The sequence below is a fragment of the Trichosurus vulpecula genome, chromosome 3, assembly GCF_011100635.1.
Source record: "Trichosurus vulpecula isolate mTriVul1 chromosome 3, mTriVul1.pri, whole genome shotgun sequence".
Taxonomy (NCBI): domain Eukaryota; kingdom Metazoa; phylum Chordata; class Mammalia; order Diprotodontia; family Phalangeridae; genus Trichosurus; species Trichosurus vulpecula.
Window position 1 is genome coordinate 444,348,624 of NC_050575.1, and position 14,184 is coordinate 444,362,807.

Below are 14,184 nucleotides of genomic sequence, written 5' to 3' on the forward strand. Positions count from 1 at the left end.
GAAGAGCATGAAACATTGTCAGAAGCAACCAGAAAGAGCGGAAGGGGGTGAGTGGCTGCAGTCCCTAAGTGCAGGAGACAGCATGAATGCGATTCTCACAGGAGTCAATTCTCATTCACCTGAAGGATCTAGGTTGTTCAATACCACGGGGAGCATTCTCAAAAGAAGTTTTTAAATCCTCCCTTCCCTAAGGCCATGTGTCCACCAATAAACTTCCGAAATCCAAATTCAAATCGAACAAAAGATTTATTGTTTGACTATGATGTACGATTAAGTAAACACATCTGAATGTGGGACATCCCAAACATTACATATCACGTCCTGCTGGACTGGAAGGCCGGCATCAGGCAGGCGTGTACAGGAGGCAGACACTTAGTGGGCAAGAGCCTGGCGGATGCTGGCAGCTGCTGGTTCACATTTCTGCAGTGATTCATTGCAAGGCTTTTCTCTCTCTTTCATAACATCTTCCTCTTCTCAAACTCCTTCAGAGACAGAGAGAAGAAAGGGGAGGGAAGAGAAAAGAGAGATCCCAATGACACTTCTGCTCAATAGGATTCAGAAACCTCTCCTTGCCAGAATCTTTTGTGCTGCCACAAAAGGCAGAGACAAAATGCACAGGATGGAGGCCCTTCAGAACCCAACCGCAGCTTCCACGCCACACAGTCTGGTGTCAGCTCCCACCTCCCCGGACTGGCTGCACCACGGACACCCTCCACGGGGCGAGAGGGGGCTGACAGGCAGCCCCTGAATCACACCGACCCCCCCACAGGACCCTTTGTGGGGCAACAAACATGCCTGCACTCCCCTACACCTGCCCTGACACAAGCAGGTGCTAACCAGACCCTTTAATGAGAGAATGGAACCAGCCAGTGCAGCGTGCCAGAGAGTAAAACTAAATTCTGATTTCCTTGGGGTTTGAAGAAAACACTCAAAGGGAGGCTCTGAAATTGCTTTTGAGGGTGTCAATGACAAGATAAAGTCAGTGAAATCCTAAGGCTTCTGCTGCCACCTGCTGGAGCAATCAAGCAACATGGGCTCCATCACAGGCTCAAGCACTGCCAGGAGCCTTCCTGCCTGGCTGCCTTGTTCTCTCCTTTCTTCCTTCTTTCCCTCCATCCCTCCCTTTCCCTCTCCCTCCCTCTCCTTCCTTCCTTCTAATAAACCTGATTTCTTCTATGCTCTCTAGCCACCAAGGTCACCCTTAAACAGGATGACAACCAATATTATCCTGTTCGAGAGGAGGGTGACGACATGAGAGGATAACAAAATAAGGAACCCACTAACCGTTAGCCAAAGACAAAGCCAAGAAAGAGAGAATCACGTTAGTATTAAAAATGGGGTTTTTGTTTCACTGGCTTTTTCCCCTGGCTTGCCTTAACCACAGACAAAACCGGTGCTAATTCAGTTAATTCACTGATCATTTATTAAGCACCCACTGTGTACATGGCACTCAGGAAACAGTGTACGGCTGTTCTCGGGATATAAATCCTCCCCTGTCCAGGCAGAGTGGACAGCACAGAAAAGCTCCTTCCGCCCTCTGAAGCAGCACAAACACTGGTTCAAACAGATCACCAGCGAGCCACGCTCCTTGGGACCTTCTCAGTCTCAAGGTTCTGAGTAAGAAGGAAAAAGCACAGGGTTGAAAACAACCTATAAAGAAATCCAACTCCCAGCTGTTAAGAAAAAGTACCACACGAGGCAACAAACAACAGGCATAATGATGATGATGGTGATAACCAACCAAGTGTTGATACTTAACTCAACATCGAGTTCAAATGCAAAGAGAAAATCTACAGCCATTAGCCCAGAAATAGAAACCAGCCCCCGCACCAAGCCTCTTCTCCACTGCCCTCTTCCCTTCTTTTGGCAGATGTCAACTTTCTTCCCAGGCAGTGCTCACAACCCCAGCAGAGATGGGAGTCAGTAATCCTGCAGAAGGGGGAGAGGAGGCTCCCCAGGTCAGGGACTAGCCTAATGTTCCTGTGCTGCAGGGAGCTGGCCCTGGCCCTCCAGCTGAAGGAACCGAGTTCAAATCCTGATTCCCCCTCTTGATACCTAAGTGATGGTGACCAAGTCATTTAATTTGCCTAATCTTCCATCTCTTAGGCCCAAAATTGACTGGATGACCTCTATGTACAGTGAGATTGGAATCTCTGACCCCCTCAGTGAAAGAAAAAAGCAACCCTGGACAGTTGTCTGCAGCCCCAACAAAAGGCCCCAACGCTTGGCGGGGAGTCAGCAGGGCTCTCTAGTGGAGTCCTATCTCGCAGCCACATGTGCCAACAGGCAATCCCAAAGCTGTAGGTTTTTTCATAAGATTTTTACTCAGAAACTTCCTTCTGGTCATGCCCAATTAGAACGTTAATAATAACAAACCCAGTGAACTGGAGAAAGATTAAGATGCAGGAGAAAAAACTCTAGTTTTCAAGGGTCCATTACGGGCCCAGGCCTCTAAGTGCAGTAATCTCTGAGCCATTCCATTAGTGCCCACAGCACTCACTTTGTACATGGTGCTGCCCAGCTGGGCAGGGGACATACTGACAACCACTCCTGCGCTCTGGAGGGCAGCGATCTTCTCCTTCGCTCCGCCTTTCCCCCCGGCAATGATGGCCCCAGCATGACCCATTCTCCTTCCTGGAGGAGCAGTCAAGCCGGCAATGAAGGACACTACAGGCTTGGCTTTTGGACCCTGCAGAGAGAACAAAATGCTATTTTTAAACAAAGAAGGCACCACTCTAATGAAGAAGTCAATCAAACCCTGGAACTCTAACTCAAGAAACCCTGCAAGTGAACAGTATGTGGAAGTTCAGGCCGCTGGAGGCCCCGCAGCTCACACCGGCTGGGAAAACAAACACCAAGTATTAAGCCATGATTAAAATGGCAGGGTTCTCCTTGGAGATCACTGATCTCTTCTAAAGGAGCACAGGAAAACAGCCCTGAGCAAGTTCTACTCAACCCTCAGCCACACAAGCTAGTCTACCAATGCTGACGGACACTTAATTTTGTTTATGACATACACCTTCCTGGATCTCCCTTTGTATCACGACCACTAACTGTGGAGACTCCCTCAAGGCTCTGTCCTTCTAGACCAGGGGTGGGGAACCTGTGGCCTCAAGGTTTGGATCCAGTCAAAGGGCCAAACTTGAGGACCCAGAGGGCCACATGTGGCCTCGAGGCCATTTGTTCTGTGAAGTTTGGATTCAGTCAAATTTGTTCTGTGAAGTTTGGATTGAGTCAAAGGGCTGCACTTGAGGATCTAGGGGATCACATGTGGCCTCAAGGCCACAGGTTCCCCACCCCTGTTCTAGATTCTCTCACTTGGTAATTTCATCAGCTCCCATGGGTTTGATTATCTCTACGCAGATGATGCTCAGACCTAGAGATCCAGCCTCAGTATCTCTCCTGAGCTCTTGAACTGGATGTCCAGTACGCATCTCATACTAAATATTATCTTTTCCCAAAAAGCCTTCACTCCTAAGAATTACCGTTGAGGGTACCACCATCTAGCTTCCCAATCACCTTGGTTCATAGCCTCAGCATTATCCTCAAATACTCACCTGCATGCAACCCACTATCCAGGCCCCAGCCAAATCTCATCATTTCTACCTCCAGAATACATCTCATAATGTTACATCCCCTCTCTTCACTCACAGAGCTACCACCCTGGTTTAGGCCTTTACCATGTCTCACCTAGACTACTGCAGTAGTCCTTGTCATTGGTCCCTCCCCACTCCAACCTACTCTTCGCTTACCTGCCAAGGGCAGGCCTGTGTTACCTCAATAAGCTCTGGTTCCCTATTATCTCCAGGATCAAATTAAAAGCTCTTCACAACCTGACCCATCTAACCTTTCCAATCTTCTTCCACTTCACTGCCCTCCATACTCTCCAGGCCATTAACACCTGCTGTTCCCATTCATGCCAGTCCATCTCCGTCCCTCTTTGAAGGAATGCCCTCCCTCCAGTCCTCAGCTGCTTGGCTTGCCTGGCATCTTTCCAGACTCTGATCCCACTTTCTGCAGGAGCCCCCCCGGCTGCTGCTGGAACCTTCCCTTCTGAGAGCACCTGCTATTCTCTCTGTCTGTATTCTGTAAGGCAGCTAGTTCCTTACAGCAGTGCTGTCAAACTCACATAGGAACAGATCCCTCCAGCATCACACTGACTTAGAAAATACTAGAACATTAACATGATATATGTTTTATTGTATATTTATTTATTTTGTTAAATATTTCCCAGGTGCATTTTAATGTTGTTTGAGCTGCACCTGAGAGTGTTGCAGCTGCCGGAGGGCCATGGGTGTGACATCTCTGATTTATATACTGCCTCCCCCTTGGTCTAGAATGTACACTACAGGCAAGAGAGAGGGAAATAAGATGAAAAATAATAATAAGATGGGGAAATGATCACGGCAGGGTGTAGGAGGGTCTGGAGGTTACAAGGAAGGCAAGAAGACCAAATGGGAACTTACTCCAGTAAGTCTCTACCTTCTAAGCACCCACAATCACCTTAAGTCAATCTGCAAACTGGCTCCTACCCTCTCTCTCCACTTTATTAAAACTGCTTTCTCCAAAGGTCACTAACGCCCAAATAACTGGCAAATGCAACAATCTTTTCTCAGGTCTATTCCCTTTGGACTCTGTTCAGCATCTGTCACCTGACCCCTCTCCTCCCTGACACTCTGCTCCCTTGCATTCTATGCTGCCACATTCTGCTGGTTCCCCTCGTCTCCTCCTGAAGACCATCCTCATCAGCCTCCCTCCGTCTCCCCTTCACAACAAAGCCCACTATCCAAGGAGTTGTGGAAGGACTGCCCCTGTCTTCACTATGGATCCAGGGAGAAGAACAGATTTACTTGTACTGAGGAAAACAACAAGTAGCTTATGGTCAGCCTCCCCCACTCAACCCTTAAGTACTTTGAGGATCGGGGCCACGTCACAGTCTTCTCAGTATTTTGTTCCAGTGGAATGTGAATTCTCTTAAAAAATTAAAGCACACAAGGCAGCAGCTCAGGCCCACGGACTATACCTCTAATGTGCTCCAAGTTTCAGAGATGACTAAAGAAAGCGAGGATGAACGTCAGCTTGGCGCAAACTGGCTAGAATCAAATGTACCCCTTCCCCAAAGAGGATTTATATGGAAAAGAAAATGTTTTATAACCTCTGGACTCAAGAGATGCCACCAATCTCCAATCCCCCAAAAGTCTTTTATTAATCTATATGAATTCCTTATTTCATATTGATGCTGTCAAGACCATGGGGCATAGCGGGAAGAGCCCTGGAATGGAGACAGAGGAGCAGGGCGTGAATGAACAGCTCTGCCCCTCACTAACCACGCAGCCCTGTCCAAGGTACTGAACCTTGTCTTCAGTTTCCTCCTTCACCCAACCCTGACACCTGCCAAAGGTAGGACCAGAAGACTTCTGAAGGCCCTTCTAGTTCTAAAGCCTACAATCCTATGAATTATCTCATCAAACAGAAATAACAGCATTTTCCACTTTAAAAACCACCATGAAAGCAACCAAAATGCCCTCACTGTATTGTGTTGTTTCAAGAAGGTTGCTGCGTTTTCTTCGGCATTGCCACCAATCTCACCAATCAGGATGATACCTTCTGTGCCTGGGTCTTTCAGGAAGACTTCAAGGCAGTCGATAAAGTCTGTTCCATTAAAGGGATCTCCACCGATCCCTGAAAATGAAAAGAATTCAAACATAAACTGAGAAAATGGTGAGGAAGACCTGAAAGTGGGTAAGAATGTCATTTCAGATGAACAGCAGCCCTCCCACCAGCTCTGCATTTTTTTACCTTGGCCTAAAGTTTATTTTAAAGGTCTCACTTGAATTTTTTAAAGTGAAAAACTCCAAAACATTGCACTGGTTTCTGTCAATAGCCCCAGACAGAGGCTAAATGACTGCACTTCCTTGGTGCTGAACCTAAGTGATACTGACCCACAGCCCTCCCTCAGTCCCCCTCATCTATAAAAGGGGTGGGTTCAAACTGGTGGGCTCTAGCAGCTGAGGTTTTTCTATCTTAAATCCCTTTTCACTTTGCTCCTTTTCCCCTAAAAATGATTCTATGGAAAACCAAAAGCTAGCCCAACAACAAAAGAAGGTATCTATTTTAAATGAAACGTTTGTGATGGTTACAGCTTGTTCTGTGCCTTGAGAGTCCATGGGAAGGTGCGTGTAACCTTATTAACCACATTTAAATCCCAATTACCATACACAAAGTAATTGTCTGATAAGCACTCACTGTACAAAGCAGCTTGGGCAGAACTGGGCCGGATGTGGTGACTGATGGTGGAGGGGGCTCTCTGCTGAGGTGCACCCATGGCTAACAGAGGCACTCCCTAAATGACAGCTTATGGATTTGGGCCCTAAGCAGAGCTGGTTCAGCTCTTTACAAGCTGCCCTTTTTCAGAGCGGAGCTTAGCACAAGTCAGAGCCAGAAGACCTGGGTTCGAATCTTACTGGCCACACAGGCCTTGGCAAGGCCCTCACTTTTTCTCAGCTTCAATTTCCCATCTGCTGAAAGGCAATAAAAATACGAGGACTACCTAGCTCACAGGGCTCCTCACAGGGAGCAAATCACTTCAAACCTCCAGGACTACAGAAACGTGAGCTCTTGTGATTATGACGTGCCTCCAGGTCCTCATGGCTCTGGGTGGAGGATGGCACACAAACTGAAGGAGAATTTCAAAGAAGAGACATCTACCAAGTGTGGCTAACGCTTTTAATACAACCCAAACCAGATAATGCAAAATCTGAAATTCAAAAGGATCAGTGAAAAACCTTACAAATAAATTGAGAAGGTACCTTTGGGGAAAAAAATACTGAAGAGAAGAAAAATTTCACAAGCACAGTAAGTCTGGTCTCTGTTAACACCAGGAACTCCCCCGCTGTGGGCACTTCTGAAATCTCAAGGAGCTTTCTTCACAAAGGCCCAGGAGTGAGGGGGTACAAGTGTTAGCATCCATACGTCAGGGCTTCAGAAAAGCAGAGGACTCTGGCCAAAGTCAAAACCAAGCAAGTGCTGGAGCTGGCACCCAGCTCTGCCTAGAAGGTCAACATGCCCCTCAAGGCCTTCTGCCAATGACTCTCTAGAAGCCACTGTACAAACAGGAGGCCCTTAGACTGCAACTCTTAAATGAAAACACACAAGTACTTAGAATGTAGGATGACAGGATTGTAAGTTCAAACGAGATAATACATACAAAAACACTAGTCAGGCAGCTAGGTGACACAGAAGACAGAGTGCTGGGCCTGGAGCCAGGAAGACTCAGCTTCCTGAATTAAAATCTGGCTTCAGGCACTTACTGGGCAAGTCACTTAACCCTGTTTGCCTCAGTTTCCTCACCTGTAAAATAAGCTGGAGAAGGAATGGCAAACCACTTCAGTATCTTTGCCAAGAAAACCCCAAATGGGGTCAAGAAGAGTCAGACATGACTGAAACGTGACTGGACGACAATGTAATTATTATATGCCCAAGTCATTAATTACTATTGCAATCAACTAACTGCACAATCTCGATGGCAATCTCCTCACCGATACACAGCGACTGGCCCAGGCCGACTTGGGTTGTTTGATGAACTGCTTCATAGGTGAGGGTGCCAGATCTAGACACGATACCTGAAGGAAAAAGGATCCAGAAAAAAGATGTCAATGTCATCTCCTAAAGACAGCAATATCACTGAGCGTTCACCCACCCAGAGTATGTGTTGGCCTTTAGAAAACACCAACTCTACTTATCACTACAAATATGACTTACAGTAAACCCAACATTACTTCTGAGGCAGGAAAGACATGAAATGAGGCAGGATGGCTTTTGTGTTCCAGGAAAAATACGTTCATTTTAAGGGCTGTTACAAACTAGACAGACTAAGCAAAAGGAGACAGGAATCCAGGTCTCGGAATGAGGGAGGCCGTCAGTGTGGGATGGGGAGGTACAGTCCTGCTTACAAGCACAATGGCTTATTTGGTTAGACAAGAAAACCCCCAGCCATTAGACTACCTCCAAGTTTTAGCCTGAAATTCTGAAAATCAACTACTTCTGTAAATGGCTCCTTTCTAACCCTTCCCCACCCACACACCTTTTCTATCTCACTCTTCAAAATAAAAGGCTAAGAAGCAGCTAACCATAGGAAATGAAAGAAAAGAAAATCGAGAAGGGAGGCTCGCTGTCCAATCTCCACTGGATCTGACGTCTTACTTCTTTTAGACACTGGGCATGTACAAGAGTGCCTCATTTTCCATAGACACTAAAGGATAGCTGGATGACCTCTCCTTCCCCACACACAAAGTTATAAAGCAAAGAATTTGTTCTATGTCACGATTTACAAAACAACAAAGAAGAGGAAATAAATACTGGTAGATGCTTAATATCACTAAGTTCAGAGGCACATTAAGAAAAACCTCCACCGTCTGTGGAATCTCAACAGATATAAAAACTGAAAGTGGAAATCAAAACATAAAGATAAACATGGTAAACAGAAAATGTGGACCGAATTCATTTACTTGTGGCTTGTTTTTTCAGACTTCTACTTTGTGACATTTGATGGGAAAAAAATAGAATCCTGAAAGCTGAGCTTTGGCAAGAATGCGGAGCAAATTCTGAGAACTCAGGCAAGTCACAGGCTCTCTGGGCCTCAGTTTGTCCACCTGTAAAATAAGAGTATCGGACGAAATGGTCTCTAAAGGCCCCGGCAACTCTCACAGTCTGTGTACCTCGGAGCAGACGCTGCTGTAGCAGCAACACCACGACCTCCATCACTAGCCAATCAGAATTCATGTCAGCTAGGAAGCTGTCCTTCTCTACCCCCCACGCCCCCAAAATATCTCAACATGAGCATGTTGATATTCTTAACCAGAGCATAGCCATTCATCACTTGACAGTTACTTGGTGCTGAGTTTGTGATTTGGGTATAAATTAGTATGAACTGCACTTGGCACACAGGATTTCAAAGAAAATTGGTCAAATTAGGAGAAGGATTTCATTCCTGCTGGTCATTAAGAATCGCGTGGACAATGGTCCAGACAGTCTGCAATGTTATTAAACTCAACAACCTTGACAAGCGCACATTCTGAAAAGGCGATGAAGCCAGACTCCGTCACTACCCTGGGCCTCATACCCCACCTCTGTACTACTCCTGGGCCTTCATTTTCCCATTTCAAAACAATATATCACTTATATAAACACGTTTACACTACTGGTAGGTTTCCCAACTTGCGATTACCTTTGGGGAACAGTCAACTACATCTCTTGGCAAAGTGGATGGAAAAAGATGGAAAAAGAAAGGGAAACCAAAGTACGGGAAGTGGACAATTTCCCTCGGCTCATGCAGGACAAAGCAGAAGAGGTTTCCAGTGACTTCCTAATCGCTAATCCAAGAGCTTCCTTGGGTGTTTTATCCTCTGTGGCCTCACAAGCACTCGACGATATTGACTATTCCTGCCTATTGGCCACTTTGAACTCCTTCAACTTTAGAGAGGACACACTGTCTTAGTTCTCCTGCCTCTCTCACAGCTCCTTCTGTTTCCTGTGCTGGCCCTGAATTTTTCCCCAATCAACCCCCTCACAGTTGGTGTTTACCGGATTAGTGGCCTCGGCTGCCTTGTTTCCCAAAGATCTTACAACTGGTAATCTGATTCACTCTCGAAATTCAAACTATCAAGTCTACAAAGCTAGCTCCCAAGTCTGTCACTAGCCCTACCTCAAGTTGCAGACCCAGATTTCCAATTACCTGCAACACACCACCAGCACCTTAGATTGGCCATGTCCCAAACTGAACTAATTTCTCCCCAGTCTCTTCTTCCTTCTGCCTTCACCGCTGTTCATCCAAGCTAAAAATCCTTTTGGCTTTCATTTCTCCCTCTCCCTCATCTTTCACATGCCATTTCACAGCATTAGGCACCACAATCTCTCCCATGGCCCTCTTCCTTCTAGCCTCACCGCCACCATGCTTATTACCACCGGCCTAGACGGCTGTGCTGGCTTCCTAACAACTGGCCCCATCTCCACTGTCTTCCCTCTTCAGTCTCTCAAGACACTTCTAGACTCATTTTCCTCACATCTTGGTATCTCACTCTTCTGCTCAAAACCAGTGACTTTCGATCACCCACCCGGGCAAGTCCAAACATCTTTCGTAGTACTGGAATCCCTACATAATCTAGGACCGCTATGTCTTTTTGCAGCCTTGTCTTACACACGTCTCTTCCAATGACTCCCCCCTTTGGGCAACCTGGAATGTGACTTCTAATTCTCCACCTCCATGCCTTTGCTCACATTGTTCTCCTAGGTGTATATTTTTCTCTCCCTAGTCTCTTCTTGTCCTGTTCCAATCCATCCTTTAAAGCCTAGATAAAATACTATCTCCTATCTGAAGCTAGAGTGAACTGCTCTAGCCAGAAATGGTCTTTCTTCTCTCAGGCCTCACACAGCATTCTGTTTGCACCTCTAATGCCCTCATTACCACCTGGTACTTTGTGCTATAGTTATTTGTGTTCAGTCCATCCTCCTTTAGAGTATCAGATCCTTGGGGGCTGGGCATTGTGTCCAGCACCCAGCACAATCTGCTCTACACACAGCAGGCATTTAACAAGTACTAACTGAGCCAAAGAATTACAACTACAAGATACAGCATGTGACAACTGAGCCTATGCACTATTACACTAGGCCTCTGTTCTAGTACCTGAGGAAAAGAGAACACATTAGGATTAGTGGAGAAAGCCAGGTACATGGGAGACTCCTGAGTTCCTCAGTGGGAGGCATTAGGCACCACAATCCCATACACCATAGCAGGATGGAGGCTTCCTAGAAAGGACAGACACACACACACCCCAGAGCCAGTAATGAGTCTCTCTCACGGCCCATCGCAGACACTCTACCCAAGGCTGCCCCAGCATGACAGCCAGTCAGACCTCGTGTTCCACCAGCAGAACCTTCAAGAGTCCATGGTCACCTCTACACCACAGTGAGGACCTGGAGAGGGTATTTAGCGGACAGAACTTTTGGATACCGCTACACCCTCCTCACCTTGCCCCAACAGCATGGTACAGAGAAGTGAGTCAAGGGACATGGGTTAAAACTTGGTCCTACTCTTAGTCTACCTGGTGTGTGTCCTTAAGCAAGTCAACGATGTTACCTTCCTGGGTCTCGGTCTCCCTAGAGGACTGGAGGGCCTCTAAGACCCCTGCAGTTATACAGCAATGATCCCAAGTTCAATAAAAGCAAACATCATTCCAGAGGGGTCAAAGGAGGAAGAGCGGCAAGGCCCTTCCAATTTCCAAAGAAGCCCGTTCTTTGACCTTACCTCTGACTCACCAAAATCTGCCTTCGCAAAACTGCCTGCTTCATTAGCTAAAATTCCAATTATACTTACAGTCTCTGAACTCTCTGGACATCACTGCTTTCTTAATATTGGTCCAACAGCAGCTTCCTCAAGCTCCAATATAGAGACAATCTCTCCCAGCTCCTTAAAATGTTCCAATGGCATAAGAGCACCCCCACCCACCCCAGCTTCATCTCTCCACTCCACTCACGCTATTCTGCCTTCACTGGTCTCACAAGCTGTCCCAATACTCTTCTCATTCCCATCTGCAAAGCCTTCTTCTCCTTGGTCTCTTAGGAGGCATCTGACCTGATGATGCTGCCCAAGTCTCAGGAGTTTTCCCAAACCTGGAGCCCCTACACTTGGCTCTGTACATGTATGGCACCACACTTCCAAGGCTGTTTGCTGACAATTGTCTGAAAAGCACCTCAGGGGAAGGGACTGTTTGTTTTTATCTTTGTATACCAGTAGCACCTTGGACAGTGCCTGACAAGCAGCTACCACGGTGCCAGGCTTCAGCTAAGGGCTGAAGATACAAAGAAAGGCAACAAACAGTCCCTGCCCTCAGAGAGCTTATACTCTAATACAATATACACAAACTACATACAGGACAAATGGGAAATGATTAACAGAAGGAAGGCACTGGAACTAAGAGGAGTTAGAAAAGGCTTCCTGTAGAAAGTGGGATTTTAGTTAGGTCTTAAAGGAAGCCAGGGAGGTGAGTGAACCAAGCAGAAGAGGGAGAGCATTCCAGGCATGGGAGACAGACAGAGAGAATGGAGAGATAGAGTGTCTTGTCCCTGGAAAAGGCAGGCAGTGTCACTGAATCAAAAAATACATGTAGAGGAATAAGGTATAAGAAACCTGGAAAAGTAGAAAGGGGCCAGGTTATGAAGGGCCAAACAGAGGGTTTTATATATGACCCCAGAGGTAAGAGGATGCCACTGGAGTTTATTGAGAAATTTAGAAAAATCACTTTAGTAGCTGAATGGGGGATGGACTGGAGGGAGGAGAGACTTGGAGGCAGGCAGATCCCACAGCAGGCTATTACAATTGTCCAGGGGTGAGGTGATGAAGGCCTGCACCAGGGGGTGGCAGTGTCACAGGAAAGAAGGGGGCACATTGGAGAGAAGCTGCAGAGGTGAGATCACCTCAAAAGATGTTGCCTTGACAACAGCTTGGATGGGGGTGGGGTGGGAAAGTAAGGAGTTCTACACTGTGAGCCTGAGGATGGTGATATCCTCAATAGTAATAAGGAAGACAGGAGCGGTGAAGGTCTGAAGGGAAAGACAATGAGTTCTGTTCTGGACATATTTAAAAAGTCTACTGGATATCCAGCTCAAGATATCTGAAAGGCAGTTGGGTATACAATGCTAGAGGTGACCAGAGAGTTTGGGGCAGGGAAGGGAGATCTGAGAACCAGCAGCACAGAGATAGTAATTAAATCCATGGAAGCTGATGAAATCACCAAGTATAGAGGGTCCACGAAATAAGGTATACCCACACTTAGAGGGCATGATCTGGAAGAGAATACAGCAAGAGACAGAGGAGTGGTCAGACAGGTAGAAGGAGAACCAGGAAAGGGCTGTCCTAAAATACCTAGAGGGAAGAGAGTATCAAGGAGAAAAAGGTGATCGACAGTGTCAAAGGCTTCAGCAAAGTCCAGGAGAATTAGGATTGAGAAAAAAACCATTGGGTTTGGCAACTAAGAGATCATTAGTAACTTTGGAGAGAGCAGTTTCAGTGGAATGCTAAGGTTGGAATCTGGATAGTAAGGGGTTAAGAAGAGGGTGAGGAGAGAAAGTGGGGCTCTGATCACAGAATGGCCTTTTTGAGTCTGGCCACAAAGAGATATTGGACAACAGTTAGTGGCAATGGAAGACAGGACTGAGTGAGGGGTTTTCTGAGATGGGGGCCACAGGGACATGTTTGTAGGCAGTAGGGAGAGACTAAAAAGAGTGAAAGAGGGGGATGACAGAGGGTAATCTGCTGGAGGAAATGGGGTGGAATGGATCACTTGAGTAGGTTGGGGAGTTAACACACAGCAGTTTTATGCTGCATTTCCTCAATGGAGTCTCAGGGTCCCTTCCAGCTCTAAAACATTATGGAGCTATCTGATTTCCTCTAGAGACAGCCTACCCAGCATGGGTCCATGCACAAATGTGCATTTATAAATATCGTTTGCAGATAAAAGGTCATAGAAAGCTAATACGATGATTTTATTCTTCTAACGGATTTTTGGCTGCTGATTCCGATTAGTTTGTTTAATGCTTTAAGCAAATTGCAAATTAAGAAGAACAGAAAATTAGAGTAATTGTGTACAGTAGTTTACTCTCCTATTTTCCCTCAAGCTTAAACAGTAAAAACACATTCATAAAAAAAAAAAAGCCTGTAGTAATAGAACCCAAAAACTTGGCACGGAAAGAAGTTAAATGCCTTCCAATTTGGAGGATGTTTACTTTCTTCAACAATATTCCATTACTGATGTGTGGTGTTATTACTCGGTCTCCATCAACATAAACTCATTCTCCCCATTCCACTCCACCACAATTACATTCTAGCCGGATTAGTTTAGACACATCCGCAGGAAGGCTCATCAATCTCCTGCTGCCAGACATCAGGCTTCAGGACAAAAGGTAGGAGGGAGTTAGGTTATGAAAGGCTTTGAATGTGAACAGAGGATTTTATACATAATGCTGCAGGTAAGAGGGAGCCTCTGAAATTTATCTAGGGGGAGGGGCATGATCAGACTTGAATTTTAGGAAAATCACTTTAGTGGCTTTATAGGGGATAGACTTGAGGCAGGCAGACCCCCACCCGTGAACCCCCCTCCCCAGAAAGCTAATGCAATAGTGTTAGGGGAT

The 14,184-nt window shown here is 46.3% G+C and overlaps 1 protein-coding gene across 1 annotated transcript in view; it reads right to left on the bottom strand.

Annotated features, from left to right (window-relative positions):
• Positions 1-227: 227 nt before the first annotated feature.
• The window catches only part of SUCLG1 (succinate-CoA ligase GDP/ADP-forming subunit alpha), a 42,391-nt gene continuing 28,434 nt past the window's right edge, over positions 228-14,184 (bottom strand). The window contains exons 6-9 of the mRNA XM_036751665.1: positions 7,539-7,622; positions 5,531-5,682; positions 2,501-2,689; positions 228-482 (exon numbers count right to left, since the gene is read on the bottom strand). Of these exons, the coding sequence (XP_036607560.1) occupies positions 456-482; positions 2,501-2,689; positions 5,531-5,682; positions 7,539-7,622 (452 nt within the window). The 3' untranslated portion in view covers positions 228-455. The remainder of the gene's footprint in view (positions 483-2,500; positions 2,690-5,530; positions 5,683-7,538; positions 7,623-14,184) is intronic.